General features: G+C 46.3%; 1 protein-coding gene across 4 annotated transcripts; it reads left to right on the top strand.

Annotated features, from left to right (window-relative positions):
- The first annotated feature begins 566 nt into the window (after positions 1–566).
- LOC120430936 (ras-responsive element-binding protein 1) lies at positions 567–27,537 on the top strand. Of its 4 annotated transcripts, none has more exons than XM_039596066.2 (5): positions 567–1,136; positions 20,092–23,922; positions 24,003–24,264; positions 24,832–25,479; positions 25,567–27,537. In XM_039596066.2, exons 2-5 carry the CDS (start codon positions 20,105–20,107, stop codon positions 25,948–25,950), a joined length of 5,112 nt encoding a protein of 1,703 aa, XP_039452000.1. In that variant the 5' UTR covers positions 567–1,136; positions 20,092–20,104; the 3' UTR covers positions 25,951–27,537. The 4 variants fall into 4 exon arrangements, with proteins under 4 accessions (XP_039452000.1, XP_052564697.1, XP_039451990.1 ...); XM_052708737.1 differs by lacking the exon at positions 567–1,136 and adding an exon at positions 17,822–18,129 and having other exon boundaries at positions 24,832–25,490; positions 25,567–25,706; XM_039596056.2 differs by lacking the exon at positions 567–1,136 and adding an exon at positions 17,823–18,129.
- The last annotated feature ends 336 nt before the right edge of the window (positions 27,538–27,873 follow it).

Here is a 27,873-nt window from a genome sequence, read left to right on the forward strand (position 1 = left end):
ACAAGACCTGTCATATGCAGTGTTTACATAGGACACAGGTTGGAAAATCTCGAAATTTTAACAATACAGTACAGTACAGCAGTTTGTGACTAGAACCCGATTCTTACCTAATGACAAGGAAACAAAAAACCATCAAAACACAAACAAACAAAAGAACGATGCTCCGAAAACAAAAACTCACCACGAATCGAATCCTTCCCAATCATCGCACTACTGCTCACCTGATTCTTGCTCTCGCTCTTCCTCACAATTGAGAGAGCGCAAAACCAACAACAACAAAACTTTTTCACCTTTTTGCAGAGCTACTGACCGATCGCAGCAACCCAGTCAGCCGCTCATTCACGGTTTCCAAACCCAGACACACCATGTGCTCTCTCCCCTTCATTCTCTCAACGTTCGGTCTCGCGCTCGCTCTCTCTCGTGCGCACGCGCACCGTTCGGCTATCACTCGGGAACACGCTCTCCGCCGACCACGGAGAAGAAGAGTGTGTGTGTGTGCGCGGCGGACGGACGGAAGATAATCGAAGGAGGCTTCGCGCGCACATGAGAAACTTCTTTCTCAATTTCTCATAGTCATATCTGCCAAGACTGTCGTGGAAGACGCATCTCTTCTCGGTGCGCGCGTCCGTCCGTACAAGAAAATTCATCCATGCGCGGTATTTGATAAGTTTTCGAGGAAAGGACGATACGTGTGGGGGTATTTTTAAAGTGCAGGATCCCGACTTACGTTTAAGTGATTTTGAGGAAATTTTGAAGGAAGAAACAAACTGACCACAAAAGGATTACCGAGCATGCGTAACCAATGGTAACCGGAAGTTACAAGTGCGAAAACAAACAACTTGACGAAACCAGCGTGCGTGAACCAAGAAGATCCAAGTGGGCGTACAAGGTGCAAACACAAACATGACAAGGATTAAGTGAGTGAGAGATACACTGAAACAAATTCAAACGTGCCTTTCGAGATGTTTAAGTGATAACCTGACGAAAGCCGCCTTATTAAGAATAACAAGTGCAATTGTTTACAAAATCTGAAGAAGCACAAACAACAACTAAAGAAGGAGCAGCAAGCTGACAGCAACCAAGTCCCAGCCTGCCGCAAGAAACCAGCCAACTCCTCAACGAAAACAGCTCCCAAGGTAAGTTTAGACTTGCTTCTGAAAAAGGCGCCCGTATATCGCGCGAGCTCGCTCGAGCTCGAGAAACCATCCGTCCAGGGTCACGTAGGCTGAACCACTTGGCTCATCACCGCCACCTTTGATGCCATCATCGCCGTCATCGCTCGCCGATGATGATGACGGGCAAAGCTTACTATAAATAGTATAGATAGCGCTCGCGCGAATGATTTGTCACTTTGACGAGCGAATGCTCTGTTTTTTTTTTTTGCTTCGTTTGGGTGATTTTTCTGCGGAATCGAGATAAGCGATAAGCGGATGTGGGCAAAGTTTCAACTTTGTCCCGGCTCTGACGGTGCTGAAACGCCTGAAAATGAAGCTTTGCAACCCTGGAGAAGTCCGGTGCGAAGGGGGGCGAAACGTCGAAAATCGACCTCATTGTAGTTTTGTTCTTGATTGAGCAATGAAACGTCAAGATTGACGTTTTGAAGCCAAAATTGTAATTTTGATACCCCGAAGAAGACTATAAGAAACGTCAATTGTTGAAATTTTAGATTTAACAAGAAAAAGTTCAAATTTTGCCGATTCTGACGGTAGTCGATGGAGCTGAATCGAAATTTTTGCACTTTGCAACCCTAGAGAAGTTCGATTCAAATGCGGCCGAAACATCGAAAATCATCCTCATTTTTTTTTTCAATTGGCTTTGTGAGACGGCAGTGAATGGCACCTTGCAACCCTGAAGAAGTCCGGTTCTAGGACTGCCGAAACGTCATGAATTCAACAGAATCTTTTTCTTGGTTTACACTTTGAAACACCAAAAAATACATTTGAAAACGAAATTTGCATTTGTAAACCCTGAAGAAGTCTTCAGAAACATCAACTGTCAAAGGTTCCATTAACCTTGATGAAGTCTCAAACAAAAGGATAGTCGAAACGTCTAAAATTAAATCGATTAAAATCTGAAAAATTCACGCACAGTAAGAAAAGTGTACTAAATCTGGGCGTTTTTTCAAAATGCTGTCAGTTTTCAAAATGAAACGTCCTCTAAACATTCATTTTGGCTGTTTTTGTGAGCTTGAACTCTGACTTCCCAACCTTAAAAAATTTTAACTTCTACCTATCTTTTTTTAGATGACTTCTCAGAAATTTCAACTACTTCTTTTAAAAATGCTGTAACTTTTCCTAACGAAAGATATTTATTTTTGGCTATTTTGTAAGCTCTTACTTTGACTTGAGGTCCTCAAAAATTTGCTTCTTCAACCAAATATGTTTACAATGACTTTTTAGAAATGGCAAAGTTTATTTTAAAAAATGCTGTCAGTTTTAAAACGAAACATCTTCTAGAAATTCATTTGGCTGTTTTTGTAAGCTCTTACTCCGACTTCCCAGCCTTAAAAATTTTCAACTCCAACCTTACTTTGTTTCTTAGATGACTTCTTGGAAATTTAACGTTTTCTTTTGAAAATGCTGTAACTTTTCATAACGAAACATTTTCTAGACATTCATTTTTGGTTGTTTTGTAAGCTCGAACTTCGACTTGAGGTCCTCAAAAATTTGCTGCTCTAATCTGAAATTTTTGGATGACTTCTTAGAAATCTCAAAGCCTACTTTTAAAAATGCTGTCAGTTTTTAAAACGAACATTTATTTTTGGCTGTTTTTGTAAACTCTAACTTCGACATCTGGTTTTCTAAAAATTCGACTTCAACCTGACATTTTTGGGATGACTTCTCACAAATTTCAAGACTACTTTTGAAGATGCTGTCAGTTTTCAAATCGAAAGATCTGCTTGAAATTAATTTTCAACGAATTTTCCGGACCTTAATTTTTTTTTCTCAAACCTGACATTTTTTAAATGACTTCTTAGCAATTTCAAAAACTACTTTTGAAGATGCTGTCAGTTTTCAAAACGAAAAAACAACTTTTTGACACTCGTTAATGGGTGTTTTTGTATGCTTTAACTCCGGCTTCAGGATCTCAAAATTGTTTGACTCCATCCTTTAATTTTTGGGATGACTTCTTAGAAATGGCAAAGTCTACTTATGAAAAGGCTGTCAGTTTCCAGACCGAAACATCTTCTAGAAATGTATTTTGAGCTGTTTCTGTAAGTTGTAAGCTAAGTTGGAGTTAAGGTCTTCACAAATTTTCGACTCCAGCCTGACATTTCAGAACTGTCAAATTTTAATTTTAAAACGCTGTGGGTTTTCGAAACAAAAAATCTTCTTGTTTTTTTTATTTTGGCTGATTTTGAAAGATCTAATTTCGATTTAAGATAATCAAAATATTTCAACTCCAACCTGACATTTTTGAGATATCTTCTTAGCGGTTTCAAAGTCTTTTTTGGAAAAAATGCTGTCAGTGTACGAAACGTGTTAAAACAAGTGGAAGAAATGTCTCTGGCGGTCACAAGTCAAAAGAATCCGATCGGTGGTGTTATTTTTGTTCAGCGAATAGATGTGATCTGATTATTTTAACTCAAATTGGCTATAAAGAGCTGAATTCACCGACTCCAACTGTAACATGAAATTCAATATAAAGTTGTTGAAATTTTACCTGCATCGACTGCGAGTTTTAAGGATTTTTCAACCCCGAAAATCCGACTCCCGGTTTTTCAAAACTTTCCGATTCCAACTCAACAACTTTGAATCTTTTTTTGAAGACTTAGGAGTTTCATTTTAAAAATGCTGTCAGTTTTCAAAAATTCATTTCAACTATTATTGAAATTAAGCCGGCTCCAAATTCTCAGGATTTTAAGGTTTGCTAGATACTTTGGGATAGCTTATCGAAGTCTCTGTTGTTTCCTATTACAAATGCTGTCAGTTTTCTAAACTTTCATACATTGTTAATGAAAGTTAATCGCCTTCAACTCCGAAATCATAGGATTTTCGGGATTTTCTGGAGAATTTGAAATGACTTCTAGATTTTGGGATAGTTCCTTATAAAAAATGCTGTCAGTTGTGAAGTTGTCTTGGAACCGACAGAAAATATATCAATGAAATCATACGTGTGGAGCAGATATCATTTTCCGATCCCCGAAGAAATCCAAATCCAATTTTTGGCTCCTAGCATGCCAAAGACTCCTATAAAAAATGCTGTCAGTCTTAACGTCGTGTAAAAATGGTAAAACCGACTTCAAGAGATTTCTCTGACCGTTCCAAACCAAACAAAGATAAGACCAGTCCACTTGAGGCGCTTCTCCGCGCACCCAAAGCCGGATAAAGTCTCTCGAAAGAGCGGGAAAAAATCACCTTTAAAAAAACTCCCAGCAAACAACATCCCTGAGGGCGCTTATCAAAGCCAACTTTGATCTGTTATCGCGACCTAGCCTGTCAGCCTGTGTGTGTGTGTGGTGTGGCAATCATCGAAGAATGTCGTCGTCTGGCTTACTTTGATCAGCTTGGGAGAAAAACAAACATTCAAGTCACAGCCGGGAGGACTTTGGGCGCGCACACCTTTCGAACTTGAAGATAAGGGAAAAAAATGTTTTTTTCCTCCGTGCAGGTGATAAATCGATAACGCGCAGCGACAGATTTCGAAATGGGATCGACTTTTCCTGGGAAGAAATTGTTGAGGGTAGGGTAATGCTGTCAGTTGTGGAACCGTTGTAGTTTAACGTCAAACGGGGGATTTTCTCTGCGAGATAAGCTCCCCGGACGTTCTGGATGTTTGAGGACACACATAGATAAAGAAGTCTCTCCTTTGCGGTGACGACTTCGACGCAGTCGAGAAGAGTCGAGCGGGGCGTTATCAGTTTGAGTTCGAGCGAAACCACAGCGCGACTGATTCCCGCGCGCTATCATCGCTGATCATCGAATCGGTCACGAGAAAACCGCAGCAGTGGCGATTTACACACGATGCTGTGAGTTTTGACAGCAACGCCGACTTTGGCGTTGACATTTGCGGTTTCCCGCAAATGGTTTGACGTTAAGTTGATGTTCAAACTGTCAAATTTTTGTGGAGTTCTGATGATCTTCAGAACACAAGGTAGAGAGGATCACCTGCCAAGCTACCTCGATTAATTTTATACGAGCGTTGGTAGACATTCTGCCAGTTCCAGACGCCCCCCTTCGGGTTTGCTCGCGCGGTCAGCCAACCGCAAAGATTTATGCCCTGCAGCAACAACAACGCGCGTGTTCCATCGTACGATCACATCTATCTCCGGGGAGAGCCCGATGTTGATGATGATCGTGTACAACCTTCAAGATATTCGCTTCCCCTTTGTGCGCGTTTTCGCGCAAGAAGATCTACCACCACGAAGAAGTTCGAAGGTTCAACTCAGCAATAAAAGCTGGCAGAACATAATATCTGAAATGATTCCTCCACACTCCAATTAGCGACCGGACCGACGGACCTCTCCAGGAAAGGAGGGTAACCATTTTGAATTTAATCTCCCGCCGTCAGCGAACCGTAACGCGATGCGACGGGCTCCGGCGGCGGTGATCATCAACGAACCAAGGCACCAGGAGTCTTATCGAAAGTCGCACAAGAGAGAACGTAGAGAGAACCCAGTCAAGCGATCCACCTCGAGGTTCCCTTTTTTGTATATCATCCACGGCAGACTCGCTTCTTTCCGGTCTACCGAGCTCGAGAGCCCTCGGAAGATCATCGGGCCGACGAAGCGAGGCGTCATGTAGTCAAAAATTGGGAAGGAAGCGAAGCTTCCCCCCGAAGTTCTTTGTCCGACCCTGTCAAGAAGCGGAGATAAAAAAAGACGTCTTCTGGCGCGAGACACGACAGAGGCGGAGAAGAAAATAAATTTCCTTCATTTATTATTATTCTTTCGCTTCACGCTTCAGGGAAGATCAACCGCGTCTTGTTCGCTCTCCCCCCAGAGAAGGAGCCTCTTTGTGTCATCGTCTTCGGGGTCTTTGTCTCGGTCGTTTCCCCAAAAAAGCGCCCTCGAGATTCCTCGCAGTCGTGACTGAGCGGATCGTAAATATCCGAAAAGAGACAAAGGCACCCACGAAAATCCTGCAAAACCCCCACAGATTGAATTATGTCGACGCCCGACATCGCAAACGTGATTTTATTTTGAATTTCTACGTCGCCTGCTTCGATTCTCGCTGCGCGAGAGCAAATCACGATCGATCAGCGCGCGCCATCTTGGATTCCGTGATCAGCGCGCAGTCGTGATCATCTTGTCATGTGTCTTCCTCCAACTGACAGCTCTCAACAGAGGGGGAGCGTTTATTGCCGCGGCCGCGTGTCGATTTTTATTGGACGATCGGGAGATCGTAAAAAATCACTCTTGATTTTCGTCTTCCATTTTTAAACGGCGCGACTTCGTCGCCGTGATTTATCGACGATTCCCCGAAAATTTACGTGACTGTCATCCTGCCCTTATCTCGCTTATCGGAAATGGGCTTGTTTTTCCTTCTTAAAATTGACGGCGACGAAAATAGCCGGCAGCCCCTCTGCGAGGGGATTGACAGCTGTTGATCAGTTTGACAGCTGCCCTGATGGAGTCATTTTCTATCCCACGCCGATCAATTTGCCGCAGGCAGATAAAAATGACACCTCTTCGAAGGCGCCCCCATGCATGGCCGCCTACGTCTTGATTAATTTATCTAAAACAATAACATAATCGAGTCTGTGCGCGCGAGAATCGCAGTTGGCCTATGAACGAAGTCGACGAGGGGCGCCACAGTTGTGGGCGGCTGAACAAAAACAATTGGCGGCGGCTTTCCCCACCTTTTTTTGCTCTTTCAATCCGTCAGAAAGGCGTAAAGATCGCTTCTAATCACGCTCGGCGACCAAGTCGTCGTGAACCGAAGTCGCGCATTGTTTTGCCTGTTTAGCTCGGAAGAGGGCGCTTGCACCGATTTTTGACAGGAGGGCGGTGGCGGCTAGTGGTGATTTAATGGCGGCTCGGTGACGACAACGACGTGTGATGATGATCACTGAGAGCCCCCCAGCCCAGAGCAGATTAAGAGCTGCTCGCTCTAACGTGTTATAACAATAGCAATTATCAGTTTATGACAAAAGAGTTTGAAGAGGGGCGAGGGCGCGGACGAGGGGCGGCTAAACGATGCGCGTTAAAAATAAGCGCATTGTCACCTGTGCGCGGCGTAGCCGCGATAATGGTGATGCGACATCAGCTCACAAATTTTGATCTCGCAGTTGGCCCTGAACAGTGCGAGCGCAAAAACATCAACCTGTCAGACCGAAAAAAAAGATGGCGGCCCGTACGTGACGCAGACCTTTTTGGGCAGCGAGCATTAATCAGACTCAAATTCCATTCATCATCATTAGCCGTCATCATCCCTCTTCCCCGTTCTCTCCGTATCTCACTCTGTTATATACTTCGGAACAACCCAAAACCTGCGGGTCGGTTCGTTCCAAGAATTCCAGGTGCCCGCCATCTTGGCGGTTCGTTGCGAAATCCTGGTGCGCGCGCAACATCCCCATCCGAGTAGGCGAGAGCGAGGTTTTTATCTCATTATACAGACCAATCTAGACCCTGAAGAGGAACGAGAAGCGAGGAGGAGGGACGAAACGACTCTTCTGGGAATAATGGGTTTTCTCTACCCGCGCCCCACCCTCTAACCGCCCGCCATTCAGTCGCCGGCCAGGTTCGGATCGCGTGCAGAGCAGGTTTGCACGCGTTTTTCGCTGTGTGCGGCGGATACCCGGGTTCGCTGGGCGTAGAGAAGAACCCCGGGGGGACGATGATTCTGCGGTGAGAAGAAAGTTGTGTTTTTTTTTTCGAGTTGGGCTGTCGGACTGAGAGAGCTGGATATTCTTTTTTAGAATATCGATTTTAAAGGGCGGCGGCGATGATTCACGCCGTTTCGCTATCAATTGTGAGATAAATGTTTGATTTGTTGTTCAGTTTTGTTTGATTTGAGGTTGAGTTTGGCTGGGATTTTCAACTGACAGCATAGGGATGGTTAGATTTTGGAAGCTTTCAGAGAAATGATACTGATAACATTTTTTTAATTTTTAAGAAATAAAACAATCGACAATCAAACAAGTATTTGAAAAATTCTTAACTGACAGCATTTTTAAAATTTTATGTCATCCCAACTTTTTTCTACCAGTTCAATGGTTATTATGAACGAACTGCAAGAGCTGGATTTCTTTAAAGAATATCGACGGCGTCGGCTATGATTCATGCTGTTTTGCTATCATTTGTGAGATAAATGTTTGATTTGCTGTTCAGTTGTGTAACGATTTTCAACTAACAGCATGAAGTTGCTGTTTTAAAAGAAGCTTGTAGCGCATTTAAACAACTGACAGCATATACTTCTCGAATTCATATTCAGATTGATTCATGTTTCAAGTAGTATTGATTTATTGTTCAAACTGTTTTTGAATACTAAAACTGACAGCATTCTTTAAAAATTTATATATTTATCTTAATTGTTTTTAGCAGAACTGTAAAAAATCGAAAAGGTGATTGATTTATTGATTAATTGCATTGCTCTTCAATAGCTTTTAAAAACTGCCATCATATAATTTTCGAATTATTCAACACTATTAAAAAAAATTAAAAGCATTTTCAGAGTATTTATTCACCCTCTCTCTGTTGGAAGGAAAAATTTCTTATAATCATGCTTACGTTTTTTTGGTAGCAAAACCAGTCTGCATTCTTAAATTTATATCAATTCTGTGAATTTATTGTAAATCATGAGGATGATATCACATTAAAAAGCATTTTCAAAAAAAAAAAGCGCTATGTTAAAACATTTACATTTGACTGAAATTAGCAAAAAAAAGCACTGCGCCAAAAACGATTAATTGATGCCTAAACTGACAGCATTTTCATAGAAATTTATTTTTTCCTTTCTCTTTGGCGGAAATTTCTGTAATCATTTCAGAGCGTCATTCAAGTGAATTCTTGGTAGCAACTCATACAGCTTACTTTGAATTTTCTCAACCCTATAAACATTTTTTTTAACGTATGGTTGATTTTTTGATATTTAAATTGAAAGCAATTTGATTTAAAATTGCAGTTATTTAGTATTTTTTTCACTAGCAAACCATAGCAGGTGACAGCATAGATCGAAGAAATTGATTTATTTTATCTATTTTGGACGGAAATTAGGCCATTGCACTAGTTTTCTACTTTTTATAAGGCAAAGCTAAAACAAATTGTAAGGTGGTTTGTATGAAAACCTAGAGACCGCTCAAAGTATGCACTAATTTAGACTTAACTCAAAGTATGCACAAATTTTTGACCTACAAAAAATTCAATACGATTTCGGTCAAGTGATATTTTTGAAGAATAAAAATGCTGTCAGTTTATAGACAAACTAGCTTTATTTCTAGCTTATTTCAATTTTCAATAAAATTTGAGAATTCGAGCAGTTTTACCAGATTTTCGAGCACGATCTCAGCCAAGAGGAAGTCGACCCCTTCGGGGGCGGACACGGTGGAATGGCGAAATCCCAAAAACAAGTGGTAAAACCGTTAGGCGTCACTAATTAGCATTTGCATAGGGACTCCGTCGTCGTCGTCTCCGTCCCCAGGTAAATCGCTTCCTGTCTCTTCCCATAAAGAAAGCAATTTCATGGGAAAATATTGATTCTTGCAAAGCAGTCAGCTCACTGCCGGCAGGTAATAAAGCCATAAACCAGCGCCAACAAGGTTCCGCAGAATCCCAGAACTGGGACCCCGACTGGCGTGGGATTTTTGTGTGTCTCCCGACAATTAGGACCGAGTTCCGTCCGCCCCGGATAATTCCGGCGACGGCGCGGTTGTCGCCCTTGCCTTCGAGAACTTCACCCGAAATTGATTGACGGGAAGCTCTAATCCTCTTCTGCGCAACGACGCTGTGGCGACACTTCCCGGGAAGCCGAGAAGCGATTTTCCGACGAACGGGAACTTGTGGGGCGTCTAATGTCCCACGTGGGCTATTCTGAGGAAAATCAATACCCAAGTTCGTCAGAAGATCACCGCTCTGCCGTCACTTCTCGCTAATCGTTTAATTTAATTAGGCGGAGTTCGCTCTCTCTCAGTACGGCGTAGAGGGGCCATTGGGACGCTTCTCGACAGAACACAAAGAGGGGCGTTTCCACCGGGGCTTCCCCCCACTCCAGAGCTTTTTAAACCGAAAAATTGGAACAAGATACGGAGGGATCCCCAACCCCCTCGCCGGTCGTTTGTGCAAGATATATTGACATATCATGATATCACGACTGTCGAACCCCTCGCAAATGCCCCTCTCGCTTCGAAGCGCCCCCTCTCTCGTATGTGTGGCATCGCGTTCCAATAATAGGATTTTGCACCTCGGCTGCAGAGAAGAACACGCGAAAGCAGATTTTTCCCTGGGTTGAAAAAAAAGCAAACTCTATCTGTTATCTACCGAACCTTTTTTTTTTCGCTGTTGGTCTGTTTTGAGAGCTGTCGTACCCCTCGTCGTCTCCGACAAAAATCAAACTTCAACCCCCTCGAACTAATTTTTTTTTCGTGTGTTATCATGCATTCTGCATGTGGGCGCCCTCTATATTCTCATTTTCAGGTTATTTCCGAATGATTATTAGTTTTTTTTGTTCCATTCCATTTTCATCCGCTTTGGACGGCCTCGGCCGACCCAACTCAGCGTCCCCCTCCGAGATATCTGTTTCCTTCTGTCGTATTTTCCCCCACTTTTTTCCCGAACGAAAAAAAAAAACATTTGTACAGCTTCGCCGTATGTGTCGCTAGTGCGCGAGGACGCGCGAGGCCGCCGCTGATGCAATGACGAGGGGTCCTTCGCCAGAGCATGTGGGTTTCTGTTTCTGCTTTTTTTTATATGAGCCGCGCAGTTTTTACGGTTGAATGATTATATAAGAGTTTCACCTGTGCTGCTGCTGCTGCTGTCCTCTCGCTCTAGAAATTCGTCGTTGAACGTGAGCTGAACCGAAAGCAGAGCAGAGCTCTAGGCTGTTTTTTTTTGTTTGTTGGAGAAGAATTTCAGACGCCGAGGGGTACGCCAAGCGGAGCGCGAGGGGGTAGAAGTGTGTGATGACAACCTGACCGGTTACTATACGGGGGTTGTGCTGCTTGCTGGTGGAAGCCATGATTCAGGGAAAAGTTTGCTTGCGTGGGAGCTTGAGGGGAGGAGGAATGATTTTCAGGAAAATAAAATGTGGATTTCGAGCGAACCGGGCGGGTTGATTTGAACGCGGGGAAAAATAGTGCTGGCAGATGTTTTGATAGCGCTGTCCCACGCAAAGGTGCGGGGGATCTGGATGGAGAGTGAGAATGCTGTCAGTTTGAATCATTGGGCGCGCCAGTAAAATTTGAACGATTTTGAAAATGCTGTCAGTTATATTCATTTGGACATTGTCTAGCTTTTATGAGAATGCTGTCAGATCTGAGTAGATCTAAACAGGTTGTTTATGTCGACTATTCACTATCAGTTTGAATCAGCATCAGCTTGTAATAATTATTGACTGCTGGTGGAGTTGATGAGTTGACAAACAGATTTCCAGAGCTATTATCAAAATGCTGACATTTTTTGCGATATCTTAAATATATCATAAATATATCTTAAATGACCTTTGCTTCCAGTTAGCTTGAAATAATTTTTTCGATTATCTCGATAGAAGAGTGAAAATGCTGTCAGTTTGCAGCAAATACTTTCACAGTTTTTCAGACATTTTTTTTAGCAAACAAAACAACTCAAATAATTTTAAATCAGCACTGGTGGATTTTGTATGAAAACCTAGACAGCACTAATCATTCTAAATGAGAAATGAATCTTAATGTAAAAAAATAGCGCTGAATTTGTGCTAAATTTTGACCCACGAAAAATTCTGAATGATTTCTGTCGAGTTTCAGTTATTTGTGTTTTAGAGTTAAAAAGCTGTCAGTTAATAAACAACATGATTTTTTCAGTTTTGTAATTGAAAAAGTATTAGAATAGTTCCAAATTCAATTTAAAATGATATCAATAATTAAATCAAGAATTCCTCTTATGTTTAAAAACATTTTTAAATGGTTAAAATGAATTGAAAAAAATAAGTGCATGGCTGTCAGAAATGAAAGAATACAAAATTGGTGGAGTAACAAGCGATTTCATAAAATGCTGCCAGTTTAAGTTCAATTGAAAAATGGCCTAACTTTTATTAGAATTCTGTCAGATTTGAGAAGATAGAAAAAAGTTGTTTATATCGACTATTCACCGTCAATTTGCTTTTTTTTATTTCAAGCTCAATCTTTTAAAATATTGATGCAGAATGTATCCCAAAATGCTTGATTAGACTGTCAGCATTTTCACTCTTCTATCAAGATAATCAAATAAAATTATTTCCATGCTTCATGTCAGTTAACGGAATCTAAAGGGCATTCATGTGATATTTTAGAGACTTGCTCAAACTGACAGCATTTAAAAAAATAAAAATATGCTTGTCATCCAACTATCAAAATAAAACATTCAATCTCCTCAAATCTGACAGCATTCTAATAAAAGCAAAATCATGTTTATTTGAACATAAACTGACAGCATTTTCGAAAACGTTCATCATTCAACCGAAATTTAACGACCATTTCGCTCTTCTTGCTCAATTTTCAACCTTCCAAGCGATAAATTACGCCAAAATAACAAAGAAAGGAGTGAGAGAACCTCCCTTCTGCTGGAGCAAGATGAAAAATTCAGGTCGTAAAAGCGCTGAACACAGCCTACTGCAGTAGGCGACTTGGACGACGACGGCGACATGACACATGTGTGTGAGCTTGAAATCTGGCCCTGCTGCGCGCACACGACAGAGAGACGCAAGGTTGCTGCGAGGAGTGAGTAAATACGACGACGACGAGAAAAACATGTTTCAGAAAGTGGAGGAGGAGGACGGTTGAGGTTAGGAGACGACGAGTATGGGTGCTCTGGCTGCCGTTGAGCATACACCGAGTGTTCGGAGAGACAGAAACACGCAAGAAGAGTCTGGCTTATATTGGAAAAAACGTGACAGTCAGCGGGAAAGGGAAGTGGGAAGGAGAAGTGTAGGAGGAACACAAGCCAAGAGGATTAGGGAGCGAGATTCTAGCAGCGAGAGGGCTTCTTTCTGTTCCGAGTTATGACTGTGGACGAGATTGTTGTGCTGTGGATGTGTGTGGAAAGAGCAGCAACCAATGAGAAGAGGACGAAGCAGGCTGTGGGTTGGCGTGTGTGCGAGGGAGAGGGCGCGCTCGCGCGCTCGAAACAAAATGGAGATTTGCTCTGGCAAGGGGACTCGAGATAAATGGATTTCTTGGTTGGGCTTATGTAAGGAGGGATTTTGGGTGCCGGGATAAGGGAGTGTCGACTATTTACCACTCAGACATCGTTGTATCTCGAAGAATTGATAAAATAAGACAAGACGCAAACTGACAGCATTTGTAAAAATCACCAAAACTTCGCGAACTGACGTTTGCTCAACCTAAAATCATTCCAAGGACTTGAACCCCAATAAAACGACAACCCTACGCATCAACCCCAACTGACAGCATTCCCCCCGCGCAAAGCAAAAACAATGGCGGAAGGATTTCAGGGAGGGCGCCCAATTCGCACCGCACCGAAGAACGGTTGATGGTTATCTACCGGCGAACATCTAGTCATTCGTTAGACAAAAAGCGCGCGAGGAGGGGAAGGCACAGGTCCGCCGTCATCGGGCCTATGTAAATTTCGGCCGCTCAACGCAAAGCGTCAGGCGGTAATCAGCGAAATTGAAATGGGCCCCCAGAAGTAGCGCGTTCTTTTTTTTGTTCGATGAAGGTAACGACCAAAAGAGACGCGCGGATCACCTAGCTGGAGCAGGTGGCTTTTCTTAGGGGCGAGCTCCGGCGACCTCGCGCGATCTCCGGCTACATCAGCCGAACTCGGTGACGTTTTTTGACGTTATAAAGTTCTTTGATTTGTTTCTTTTCGTCAAGAATATCAAAATAAAGCTACCTCGTGCGAACTCCGGAGACCTCATGCGATCTCCGGCTACATCAGCTGAGCTCGGCATTTTTCTTTGTAAAACTTTTGAACAATTCTATTTTTTTACGTAACTTCACCACTTTTCCCGACAAGAAAACCCCCAAAAAAAACTAGATTGAATGCGGTAGCAATGCCCTCCGCAGCAGTGATGGTGGCGACGACGACGACGACGCAAAAGCTGCCTCGGAGAAGCACCGCACCACCGTTTCGGGGGCTAGATCTGGAAGAGGCGATTAGAAGACGAGGCGGGTTGGAGGCGGACAAACGGCGGGCGAGGGCGGGTAGCCTTCAGATAATGGAAAATGATAATATTGATCAAATTTTGGGGCCGCGGGTACTTTCTTTGACGTCCTGTCCTGGACGGGGAGCAATCCCGTGAAGAGGGGAAAATCCTCGAAAATGGAGCAAATTTGCGTTTTTTGGTTGGGCGAAGGGAATAAGGCCGATGGGTTTCCTGTCTGATAAGTTTGTGATCACGGTATTTGGCGTCGAGCTGTCAAATGTTGTTTTGATTCCAGAAAAATCTGAGCTTACTCAAATTTGCAGTCTGACGCGGGATTTTTCACGAGTTTTTGCGTCGAACTGTCAAAAGGTTGTTTTGATTATACGTAAACAGAAGCCTACTCAATTTTGAGTTCTAAAATTAGTCAAAACTTCGCAGAATCAATGATGGCTTCCCATATCAGTCTGAATTTCGAAGGAACCACCCTCGGCCGCACGCTGACGTGGAATTCTCCGCGCAAGACTTCTTTTTTTAGAAAATAAATCACCTCCATTTCTTTCCGCCTGTCACGTGCAGTCGCCATAGCTCCCCCTCTGCTGCTTTTTTTGTGTGGTCCTCAAGCCGCCCACGCGCCTTTTTCCTTTGAATTTTATCCTAGTGGAAGCCCCAGCAGTGTACCACACGGGACCAACCAACATTCCGAGAACCTTCCTCCACCTCCACCGCACACAGCTGCTGCTGGGAGCCGCTTCTCCGGTCGTCCTTCGGTTTTCCCGGGGAAAAACCCCCTCCCACCACTAACTCACACTCACACACAGGAAAGAGGAGAGTGAATCACAAAAAATCAATAACCGTCCGAGAAAGCGAGACGATTCCCGGTGTGGGGCTTCCCGTGCAAGAAGTTTTGCCCCCATCAGGGTGAAAACTCTTCTCGAGTTTCGCTCCCCTCGGTCGGTACCTTGGGCCTCCCTCACCTGTCAGGCAGCTGGCGGTACCAGCTCCGGAACGAGAGGGGTGAGTTTGTGCAGAAAGTGCGCACGATGGAAAATTTCATACCAAACATCCCCCTCTTGTAGGCACTGCTCGGAGTTTGCCATGAGAAAAAGGGCAAGTGGTGTACCCGTCAGCCAACTGCGACACAGGACGGCAAAGAGACGAGGGAGAGAAAAAGTTTTTCCGCTTAAAATTTATGTGAATGCAGACACAAAAGTTGGACGAATTTTTCATCTTGTCCCCGGAGCGGGTAGGGTGGACCCCGAAGAAACGCCCTCTTTGATTCGTAGAACCTGTTTTTTCGCAATGGCCGCCAATGCTGTCAGTTTTGACGTGTTGAGATTTGGAGTGACGACCCCCTCGGTAGCTGTCATTTTTAGAGCAATCTCAACGAGCATTACCATCTCCTTTTGAGGGGTGCCAAAAACTGACAGCATTTTTTCTGTGCGAGAAAAACAAAGAAAATGCGACCACCCTTCAATTGGCGATTCCAAGAAGTTTTTCCTCGACTGTTTTTGTTCCGAGAAAATATTTATAATTCTGCGGAAGGTCGAACTCAGCGAGGAGCGGAGCGGAGCGAGGGGGTTCTTTATTGTTATGGTAACGGGTGGAAAGTTTCGGGGTGGCCAGGTGTCCTGGCGGCGAGCGATTTAGTGGCGGACGGAAGTGCTGCGACGACTGCTGGGGGATGAAATTCTGTTTAGAGGGGGTAAGATTGAGCCGGAACGATAGCCGTTTTCTTTTATGACCGTACACAGGGAGAATGGGGTAAACGAATGGGTTGAGATATGTTTATTTAGAGGGATGGCAGTGAGCCTTTGAAAAAGACGTCATTTTCTTTCTAGGAATATTGAAAAAAAGAATTTTAAATAGTCCAAAACCAAGCTGTTTTTGATGAAATCAAACTGACAGCATGGAGAAATCATTGGATTTCGAATCTTAATTATACTTCAGCAAGAATTTGAACATTTTGTCACTTTTTACTTTAGAATTTTGTAAAAGTATGAACTGACAGCATTTTTAAATTTTGATTTTAGGGATAAAAATTTACAAATTTCAGCAAAACCGCAAGCAAATTATTTTTTATCCTTTCTTATTGTTTGATAATGAGCACAAATCTCATAAATCACATATCAGTACGAATTCGAGTCAACTCATTGGAACGGCTGACAGATGTCTAATTACGAAATTTAGTATTCGAAATTTGCCGAAAAAGAGGTTTGACTTTGACACTTGTTTCTAAACTTAGAAAGTGTTATTTTCGCGATAAAATCATAAATAATTCTAACTTTGGAACTGACAGCATCTGCTTCGAAATTGATTTAAGCCAACAGGTCGACAAATTCCACACTGGGATCGATTTTTGACATCTCGCAAATCCCAGTGCGAAATTTCTCGAGCTCGCGGCTCCAACGCGAACCGGTTCATTTTTCACGAAGAAAGCGTTTTGACAACTATTTCAAGCAAAACAATGTTAATGGGCTAACGCGAGTATTTGTAAAATTTCGCTCAGGTTAGTGAATACATTAAGAAAGAGTAGGATGCACTGTTTGTTTACAAACTCACAATTTGACGAAAGTTGTTTAAAATATTAAACTGACAGCATTTTATAAAAATATGGATTTTAGGGATATAAAATTGATTTTTTTTTTCTAAAATTTGCTAACGTTTTTCTAGTCGCACAAATCAAAACAAAGAAATGTTTGTTATTGATCGGAAAATTAAAGCCTTTCCCACCCCATCTGGTGAAACCGACGCGTACCACCGAAACGGTGTAAACAAAACGCGCAAAAAGCCCCCTTCCCATGGTCACCAGCGGCCTTCAGGTGCCCCCTCCCTCAAAACTCCCCCCGTTTTTTCGACTAATTATCACGTGATTCAGCGGAGGGAGACCCTCACGTAGAATCTCGTCGAACTTCCGGATATCAAAATCCGAGGCATGCTCTTCTCGACCAACCCGAAGGAGGGTGGAGAACAAAAAAATCCCAACTTTTATGTGGTGACCCGTGCGGCCACCATGGCAACGGATCAATAGCTGCTCCTCCACGGCATCCTTGGACGCAAGATTTCGGGAAACAACGGCTTGCGACATCCTCGAATCCACTGCGCGAGAGTGCGAAAGAGAGAACTCGAGCAGATTGGTATGCGTGCGACCTGCCCTACGACCTCCAACTCCCTTCGAGTTCGCAATTACTTGTACTGATTCTGCCTGGCCTGGCCTGGTCGTCGTCCTCCTCGGCAACGGACAATTTTACGATCCGTTGCTTCCTGGACGAGGTGCCCTGCCAGGTTGGGGACGGCGTTTTCTCTTTCCGCTGTCTTCTTCCTGTGTGTCGCGAGCGCTCGGAATTGGGGGCACCTGGCGTCGAGGTCAGGCAGGAAAGGTGCCCTGCGTTGTCATCGTCTCTTTCTCTCCATTTCCCGCTGATACAGGGAACGTTCGTTAGACCCTCGTCGCAGTAGGCGGATGACGGCAGGTGTATCTCTCTACCCGCGCTCTCCTTTCGCTTCTCCTTCGCTCTTTGTCTCCTGTTTTGGTTGTGTTGGTGCCTCTCTCTCTCGTTGAGTTTCCGACTCCAGCAGGCTGCTGCTGGACGAGCTCTGGAGAGATGAGGTCAGTCGCAAAGATCTCGCCGGTGGGATCAAACGTGTTTCTCGCGTCGTGCCTCGGATATCTACACCAACAGTGTGCAGTGCAGTGTGTTCTTGTAGTGACTTGTCCCAGTGTTCTTTGTACGGAGTCTCTCTCACTCACTCTTTAATGGGCGTTATCTCGTCCGATGTCGAGAAGATCTAGTAGGCGCACCCGTGAAACGAAATCAGCAATAATGGTAGTGAAGAAGAAAGGAACCATGGGCACCATGGTAACGGCAGACAAACAAACCCGCGGTGGATCCAGCTCGGCGAAGCCTACTACTAGGTGAGCGGACGTGGAGCATTGAAGATATCATCTCTCCATCAACCCCAAAGTGGGGAGGGGGGGATCCCGTGCCGTACACTTTTCCGATTAGTTTAATTTTCTTTCGGAATCGACTTGCGAGTGATGAGGTAGGGAAGATGGCCCAGCGAAATTTGATTGCATGACTGCTATTAATTTTCATGCCACTTCAATCATTGTTTCGTCTTCTTCGATGCTCGATACGGTGACGTGTAGACGGAGCAACCTCAACCTTCGAGTTCTGTCGAAAATCACACCATCAATTTAAAAATATTTTCGAAGTGACCAACCCCTCGGCTCGCAGCAAGCTCCGCAAACTGACAGCATATCAAAATTGATAGCTCGCGCGATGGAGATCCGCGCGAAAAATCCACCACCCATCTTCGGCCATTGTATTCAACCTTGAACTTGACTCAAGACGAAGCGCAGATTTTCCCACCACCCCAAACTGACAGCATCGCGGCGGCGACCTGACGTGACTCACCGTCATCATCTTGCGCGACTTCAATTTCGCTAATGGTTCAGCGCGTTCAATTAGGGGTGGAAGCAAAACTGACAGCATTTTCGTTTTTTCGTTACGCAACGTCGTCAGCCAGCTTCCGGTGGGGGTTCGAATTAATATTCAAAACCATTCTGTGGCGATTAAAATTAACACCTTTTCGTGCAGTGAAAGAGTAATAAATTATTCTCGTGTCGCTCTCTCTCGCAGAGAGATGAGATGAAGCGATCTTGACTCGTTTTTTTTTTCTCGGGAAGAGAGATGCCATAAAAAAGACGTCGTCTTAAATCATGATTGCGCGCGGCGGTACTGTCAAATTGTTTAACAACCTTGCGCCCGGATGTGTGGCCGTCGTCGTGGTTTGGTTTTGTAAATACACCACAAGCGTGATAAAATTATGCATCTTGTTGAGAAATTATGCAACTGACAGCATCCGATTCGAAATCGGCTTGAAATTTTCTCGACTGGGAATTGTTTTTTGACAGATTTATAGCATTTGTCAAAAGGGAGTTAGAGGCTGTTTCGCGATTTATAAATATTTATTTTAGAAATTTGCCAAAGCTAAAAGAAAATTCTAACCAATTTCGGGTCGGACCTTTCAAATCCAACAAAGAGAATTGAATGTCATCAAGTTATACAAAAATGCGATTAATTTTAAGTTTCTCACATCAAACTTACATGTCTTTTTGAAATTATGCAACTGACAGCATCCGCTTCAAAATCGATTTTAATCATCAGCTTGACATTTTCCCGACTGGGAATCGCTTTTTGACAGCTCGCGAAACCCAGTGCGAAAATTGTCGCGCGCTCAGCGCGAACCGGTCCAACCATCAATCAAAACGTCAAAAAATCTCGCGCAAACCTCTTTTATTCTCTCGCATCGAAGTCTGGACCTGACCGCGCGCGTTATCTTTCATCAAGGAATGCTATCGCAATCGATTTCGGGACACACACAGAAATTGACGTCCGTCCGATGGTGATGAAATGAAGAGAGAAAAAAAGCGCGCTCGCGCGATGATTCAGGGTTTGAAGACTTGAACTCGCGATGTTTACCCAGTGCGGTTATCTCCGCGCACACTGAGCGCAAACATGGGTTTGGTGGCGAGCAGACATCGGACGGGGGACTTTACGACCTCTTCCTTCCCGTCGAAACGCCTTTGATCTCGCTGACTTTCGTCAGATTCCCGGATCTGGAGCGCGCTGTCAGGTGTTGACGCAGATGTCGCAAGAACACAAAGATGTAATCACCGTCTGTTACCTTCTTATCAGCTTGGGAGGGGGATTTTTATTTTAAGCCTTGCCACACATCAGGAACACACTGATAAATGATTGATCACAGACATCACGGACGATGATAATGCGAGGGGCCTCTTGAGATTGATGTTGCCTTTTGATTGATAAGTAGAGCACATTGTGAAACCCGGATTTTCCTCTCTCGTCCGCAGATCCCAACCCGCCATGGACCGCCACTCCGACTCGTCCCAGGAACCGATGGACATCAGCTCGTCGATCAATCGCAGCGGCACCAGTACCGAGGCGAACAACTCCACCCTCAACAGCTTGCTGCTGCTGAACAAATCTCGCCAGACGGCGGCCGAGTCGTCCGACAATGTCGACTCGGACTCGGAAGAGCAGCAGGCCGGAGGTCGTCACCTGCGGCACCAGCGGGCGCAGAACCTCCACGCTCTGATGGACAACATGCTGCGCCGCAAGTTCCACAGCATGAACAACAACAATTACAGCGGCACGGAGAAGCGATCACCGCCGACGCTACTCCAGCAGCACCTGTCGGCGGGTAGCGAAACCAACAACAACAACCAGACGTCAGAAGCGAACTCGGAATATGTCTGTCCAATCTGCAGCACCGTGTCCGCGACCAAGCACGACTTTACCGAGCACATCCGGTCGCACAACAACAGCGGCAAGGCGGCAGCGGAAGCCGGCACCACCGAGTTTGTGTGCAAGATCTGCTCGAAGGTGCTGTCGTCGGCTTCGTCGCTGGATCGGCACGTGCTGGTGCACACCGGGGAGCGTCCGTTCAACTGTAAGTACTGCCAGCTGACGTTCACGACGAACGGGAACATGCACCGGCACATGCGAACCCACAAGCAGTCCGAGCGGGAGAGTTACGAGAGTGACGCGTCGACGGACAGTGGAGGTGGGAGTAGCTCGGGGATGTCAAACAATAACAACAACGGGAGTTATGGGAATAACTACGATGGGGAGGGGAAGCGGAAGAACAGTGACGAGAACGTGCACTACAAGCGGAAGATCCGGACGATCAACAACAATCACTTGTTGGACGGGAGTGTGACGGAGGGAGTGCAGAAGTTCTGCTGTCCGGTTTGCATCCGGAACGACTTCTCGAGCATGGTTAGTTTGGAGAACCACATGGATCGGGAGCATCCGCAGATTCCGGCCAAGTGCCGGCACTGCGATGTGGTGTTCAAGAGTTACAAGGCGTTGAATGCGCATCGGTGCGGAAACAACAACTACCAGAACATTACGCCGGGCTTTAAAGACCTGACGTTTGTGGACTTTTCCAGTGAAAAGTTCCCGCTGATTGCGAAAAGCGTGTGCGAGCAGAGCATCCGGACGCCGGTGACGAGTCAGAAGTTCGAGTGCTCCAAGTGCTACCGGGCGTTCCCGTGCTCCAAGACGCTCGACATGCACACCAAGGACTGCGGAGTGTCTGAGTACGGAAGCAGCCCGACCGAGAAGCGCAAGTGGAAGACCAGTGAAGCTTCGTCGGAGGACGACCTCAAGCGGGACGACTTCTTCGCCAACCTGGACCTCCAGAACAAGTCCATGTCGACGAACATGAGCTCGAACGTGTCGGAAGCGCCAACCACGCCCTCCTCGCTGGACAAGTCGTTCTCCTCGCCGATCATCAAACAGGAACCGAACTACTACCACCACAGCGGTTCTACCTATCCACAACAGCAAGACACCAAAGATCTCGCCGACATCCAGTCGATCATCAACGTCACCTCGTCCGGCGGCTTCTTCCGGCAGCAGCTGGACAAGGATCCGTACCCCAAACAGGAGGAGGAGGAAGCGCAGGACGCGTTCACGTCCGAGTTCCGCAAGATGAAGCTCCGGGGCGAGTTCCCGTGCCGCCTCTGTACCGCTGTATTCCCGAACCTGCGTGCCCTCAAGGGTCACAACCGCATTCACGTGTCCGCCTCCGGACCCGGTCCGTACCGCTGTAACATGTGCCCGTACCTCATCAACGACAAGGCTACCCTGATCCGGCACATGCGATCCCACAACGGCGATCGGCCGTACGAGTGCGCCCTCTGCAACTACGCCTTCACCACGAAGGCCAACTGCGAGCGGCACCTGCGGAACCGTCACGGCCGAACCACTCGTGATGAGGTCAAACGCGCCATCATCTACCACCCCTCGGAGGACTCGTCCTGCGAGGATCCGCTCAAGAAGCTGCAAATGTTCAACACTCCCCCAACCGACTTCGATCGCGATCTGGACGATCACCCCTCGGACCGCAGCACGCCCGTTTCGCACCTCAAAGAGATGCTCATGCCCGTTCCGATGAGTCTGGTGACCAAGATTGACAACACGCCGGTTCCCCCCACCACCCCAGCCAAGATCCAGGTCAAGAGTCTGGAGAAGCTCAACCAGTTGACACCTCCGCAGGAGCAGGACTACGACAAGGAGCCGGAAACTCCGGAAACCCCCATCGCCAAACCTATGGATCTCAGCATGGACGCGCTGGACCTGAGCAAGAAGGCGGAACCTCCGATGATCACCCGTCGACTGGAGCACGACGCCGATTCGGACCATCCCCGATCGGAAGACGACGATCACGACGCGGAAGACGAGGACGAGGACGAAGCGCAGCTTCGCCAACCAGCCAAGATCCCGAAGCTGGATCTGTCCCTGCTCGAGAAGAACCAGCAGCAGCTGCTGATGCAGCAAAAGTTCTTCAGCGAAGCCCTGTCCAAGATGGACCCCGCGCACTACTTCCAGCTGAGCCAGCTGTACAGCCGCTTCCAGCTGCCAACGTTCCCGCTGCATCCGCTGTTCCTGCAGAACCCGCTGCTGTGCGCCCCCGGCGCACTCGGTGACTTGAAAAACTTCTTCCCCAAAGAGTTCCCCATGTTGCCACAAATGTCCGGCGGCAGCCTCATCGGCAACCCGTTCCACTCGCCCTCGGAATCGCCCAAGAGCGTCGTTCCGGAACCGCAGTCCTCCGCACCCGCTCCTCCCTCCGCCAGTCCGGTTCCACCGCCGAAACACACCTACCATGCTCAACCCGCGCCACAGAGTTTGCCAAAGGTGCCGCAGGCACCGCCGTCGCAGCACCACCATCTCCACCACCAGATGCCTCAGGTTCCTTCGCAAGTCCCGCAACCCCCTCCGCCACCACCACAAATGCCCCCCATCCCACTGGGAAACGGCCCCGTCAAGATGGTCATCAAGAACGGCGTCCTGATGCCGAAGCAGAAGCAGCGTCGCTACCGCACCGAACGCCCCTTCGCCTGTGAGCACTGCTCGGCCCGCTTCACGCTCCGCTCGAACATGGAGCGCCACATCAAGCAGCAGCATCCGCAGTTTTGGTCGCAGCGCCAGCGCGGCGGTCACCACATGATGCGGGGAGGGCGAAGCAGCGCAGCTGCTTCAGCTTCCACAGTTCCTCCGCACCACCAAATGGCAGCCGCCTTCGGCGGCATCTCGGAACAGGTCAAGTACGCCATCTTGGCGCAGCAATCGAGCAAGGGAGGTCAGGTTGGCGGGGGCGGCAGCAGCATGCTGCAGAACATCATTGCTCAAGGTCAGAACCCGTTCGGGCTGCATCCGGCGCAGATGATGGCGGCGCAGCCGCGTGCTGACAACCACCATCACGTCAACAACGGGCACGGAGCGGACGACGAGGAGGAGGAGGACGAGCGCGAGCTCGTCATCGATGAGGAGTTCCACGCGGAAGATTTGACCAAGGGCAACGAGAGCGAGGACGAGGAGGAGCCGGAGGAAGAGGTTGTGGAGCCGAAGCGGGAGAGTCCCGTCTTCCAGCACCACATCCTGAAGCAGAAACTGGAAGAGACGAAGGAGCAGCGACAGCAGGCGGCCAAGGCCGTCGCCGACGGGATTCTCGAACAGGCCATGCGTCAGCGGAAGGAGCAGGAAGCTGCTGCGGCAGCTGCTGCCGCAGCTCCAACTCCCGCCAAAGCCGACAACAAGGAGGAAGCGGACCTGGTGCCGGTGGCCAAGCTCGTCGACAACGCCACCAACGTCGCGTTCGAGAACTACTTCAGGTAAGCGACCCGCACATTCCACCCCGTAGTTAGTGTCCAGAATCGTTGGAATATTATTAATCGGTAGGTTTTTTCTACAGCAGACCTGAGGTTCCGCTGTCGCAGGACCAGAGCGACGAGGAGGGTCTGGTCGCGTCGGGGTCCGCCTCGGAGAGCAACAACTCCGGCACGGACGACCCGCACCCGCTGTCGGCGCGCGAGCAGAACAAGAAAAAGTCCGCGTACAGCCTGGCGCCGAACCGGGTCAGCTGCCCGTACTGCCAGCGGATGTTCCCGTGGTCCAGCTCGCTGCGGCGGCATATTCTGACGCATACGGGGCAGAAGCCGTTCAAGTGCTCGCAGGTAAGACGCCACACTTTTATTTCCTACCTTGTTTTTTCGGAATCCGTCGGGAAAGTGCGTCTTTTGCAGATTTTTCAAACAAGCAGAACATAACCAAACTTTTCGGCACTCTCAGCAAACGTCGAATCAACACAAATTGCCTCCGGATCTTTTTCCGGATCTCTTCAATTTGACGTTTGCGAAGGTTACCAAAAAAGGTAAACAAATCACTTCGTGCATAAGCCAAAAGGGCGTAACCTTGGATGTAAACAAACAGCTCATCACACTCACTTTGAATAAAAACAACTCAACTTTTCTTTTCTGACTTACAAAAACACGTGTCACTTTTGCGAAATCTTGCTGCAAACTGAGCTGAACTGTCAAACTGTCACTTTTCAAACTGATTGAAACGGTTCAATCCCACATTGAAAAATGTCGGGCTCGCGGCAAAATTCGATTTTTTTTTCTGTCGGAAAGCGATTCTCTTTCCTTTCAAACAAAAACTGTCAAACTGTCACTTTTCCCAACCGGTTCCATCCCACACAGAAAAATGTCGAGCTAACAGCGTTTTTTTCCCTTTTTCAACAGTGCACACTGCTCTTCACCACCAAATCCAACTGTGACCGGCACCTGCTGCGCAAGCACGGCGACGTCGAAACGGCCATGTCCATCCCGGTGCCGATCGACGATCTGCTCGATCCCAAGCCGGAACCGGTTCCGGTAGCGGTCGCCGAAGCCGCCATTGCCAACAAATCCAAAGCCACACCGCCGTCGTCGCGTCCGGTCAGTCCCAAGCCTGCTCAAAAAGATGACGAAGAAGAAGAGGACGAGGAGGAGGAGGACGAGGATGAAGACGATCAGGAAGAGGAGGTTGAAGAGCCGCCGACCGTGAAAGCGCTGCAAGCGCCTGAAGGGGAAGAGCCTGAGCCAATTCCGTCACCGGAGCCAAAAATCAAGCTGGAGGAGCCGGAGCTGGCGACCGCCGACGAGAACAGCTGCTCGATCCCGCCGATCGCGTCGGATCTTCCCTTCAAGTGCCACCTGTGCGAGAGTTCGTTCGCCGACCGGGTTAGCTGTCTGGACCACATCAAGGGGGCGCACGTGGCGGAGTTTGCGCTGCTCATGAACAAGGTCACGCTGGAGGCGGAGAGTGAAGCGCCGTCCGGCTCGCCGGACGATGACGAAAGTGGCGAGGGCGGCACTCGGGGCAAGTTCCCCGACTATGCCAATCGGAAGGTAGGTCGCAGGTCAGTTGGCCGAACTTGGTTGGTGGATCTGGAAGGAACTAACCTCAAACATTTCGCTTTCTTTTTCTCGCTTTAGGTAATTTGCGCCTTCTGTCTGCGTCGCTTCTGGTCGACGGAGGATCTGAGGCGGCACATGCGCACCCACTCGGGCGAGCGGCCCTTCCAGTGCGAGGTGTGCCGGCGCCGGTTCACGCTCAAGCACAGCATGTTGCGCCACCAGCGCAAGCACAAGTGTTCGACGGGTGGCGCGCAGCGGCGAACCGGTTCCGAGGACGGCAGCGATGACGAGTCGGAAGCGCCGCCGGTTGCCGTGACGCGATCATCGAAAATGTCCCGGCTGGGGCCCAACTCGGCGGACCTGATTGGGAACCTGCTCGGCATCAGCGACCAGGGCATCCTGAACCGGGTGCTGCTCGGGTCGGCCTCCGAAGCGGCCAAACTGCTCGGCGTGGAGAAGTGAGCTGGGAAGGTGGGTGCAAGGAAGCAGCGATTCTAGTCAAAAAAAAAACCCGTAAGTTTTATCCTCACGAGCAACGATTTTAGCCAGATTTCCAAGTTTGAAAAAAAAGCGAAGAAGATTTCCGCTCGCAACCGGTTCAACCGGTTCGGTGTCTGCCTGACGGCGGGTTGAAATTCCGATTGACGAGCCCGATCTCCTCGAATAGTAAGCGTTACGCCAAATTTCATCCCAAGTCGGATCTTCTCTTTTTTCGAAGTGTCAAATTTGACACTCATCGAAGTAATTTTAGAGGTTAAGTCAAACAAATCTTAGATTTTAACGAAACGAGAATCAAAATGCTAGCCGGTAAGAGTTGTAACGATTTTTAGGGTAAGAGATTTAATTTCCCCGCCGTTTTATCCTCCCCTCTTAATCTTTCCCGTTCGTTTTGACAAACAAACGCAGAATTTAGTAAACAAAAACATTGTAATATATTAGCAAAGCATGGCCTTTTAAAACAAACAAGACAAACCGCAAAGTGGCTTAACTCGAGTAGCTTGAAGAGATCGCTTCTTTCCGGGGGGCAATCCCGGAAGCGAGCAGGTAATAATCAAAAAAAAATCGTGTAGTTTAGAGGTTAGGTGCACTTTTCGTGTGATTTGTTTACAATTTTTTAGCTGTAGTGAATCGTTTTTATTAAACGTCAAAGCCAAAACCGCTCCAAGGTGACCGTACTTTACGCCATCCCTCTCTGTGTTTACAAACTCTATATCTCTCTCTCTGTTTTATCTGTTATTACTTTGTTACAAAAATGTCAAAAATAGCAAACTTGTCAAAAATGTCAAAAACGTCAAAAATGACAAAAATGTCAAAAATGTCAAAAATGACAAGAATGTCAAAAATGTCAAACATGTCAAACATGTCCAAAAATGTCAAATATGTCAAATATGTCAAAAACGTCAAAATTGTCAAAATTGTCAAAATTGTCAAAATTTGACAAAATTGGCAAAATTGGCAAAACTGACAAAATTTACAAAATTGACAAGAATGACAAAATCGTTGATCATGATAATTTTGATAATTTTGATGATTTTGATGATTCTGATGATTTGGATGATTTTGATGATTCTGATGATTTTGATGATTTTGATAATTTTGATCATCTTTAACGTGTTTACTTCCTCTATTTTTCCTTGTGAAAATATTTAAGTAACGAAACAAACCTTAAAAAGACTGTTGATTTCCGTTTTTTGCATTAATTTAAAACGTTATTATTTAAAACATAGCTCTGTACTTTGTAGAATTAAAACAACAACAACAATGACAACGCAGCGTGCTTTACGAACGATTTTTTCCTCTTTTTAACTAGTTTTTTAGTTAGTTTTAGCAAAAACACAAAGTGTGACGCGTGCTAGCACCAACCAACCAATTCTTTATGACATTTTTTTTTTTGTAAAGAATAAAACAAGCTTCTTTAGAGCCTTTTTAGAGCGTAAGAAAATGTGCCTCTTTGTAAGTGAAACCCCAGATTTTTATTGAAAATAACAATTACACAAATCATGAAAACAAAACCATAGTGTGTAAGCCATATCGAAAGACACCATTCCAGAAATCCACACGCGTAACTTTTCAAAAGTTCTCATTGTGTGACGATTTCTTTGTGTTAAATTATTTCATACTAACTTTTTGCCTTAAAAGTAGTCAAACACCTGTCGCCACCCTGTTCTGTTAGGATTAGGAATAGCTTTTAGAGTTTTTATCATTTTTCACATTTACTTTTATTATTTCACCACATTTTATTGAAAACAAAACAAACCAAGACATGCAAAGGGGAAAAACAAATATACAGCAGATAACCAAAGTGCGGAAAAATTTGACAATGCCGACCCAAAACAATAAATAAACAAAATGGCGTCGAGCGAAATGATTGAAAAAAAAAACCAA

The sequence above is a fragment of the Culex pipiens genome, chromosome 1, assembly GCF_016801865.2.
Source record: "Culex pipiens pallens isolate TS chromosome 1, TS_CPP_V2, whole genome shotgun sequence".
Lineage (NCBI taxonomy): Eukaryota > Metazoa > Arthropoda > Insecta > Diptera > Culicidae > Culex > Culex pipiens.

Excerpts from the sequence above, each read along its gene's own strand:
- LOC120430936 (XM_039596056.2), top strand. The coding sequence starts at position 17,990 with ATGTCGAGAAGATCTAGTAGGCGCACCCGTGAAACGAAATCAGCAATA. Across the intron at positions 18,130-20,091 it reads TCGGCGAAGCCTACTACTAG|ATCCCAACCCGCCATGGACC; the intron begins GTGAGCGGACGT and ends TCTCGTCCGCAG. Across the intron at positions 24,265-24,831 it reads AGCCGTTCAAGTGCTCGCAG|TGCACACTGCTCTTCACCAC; the intron begins GTAAGACGCCAC and ends CTTTTTCAACAG.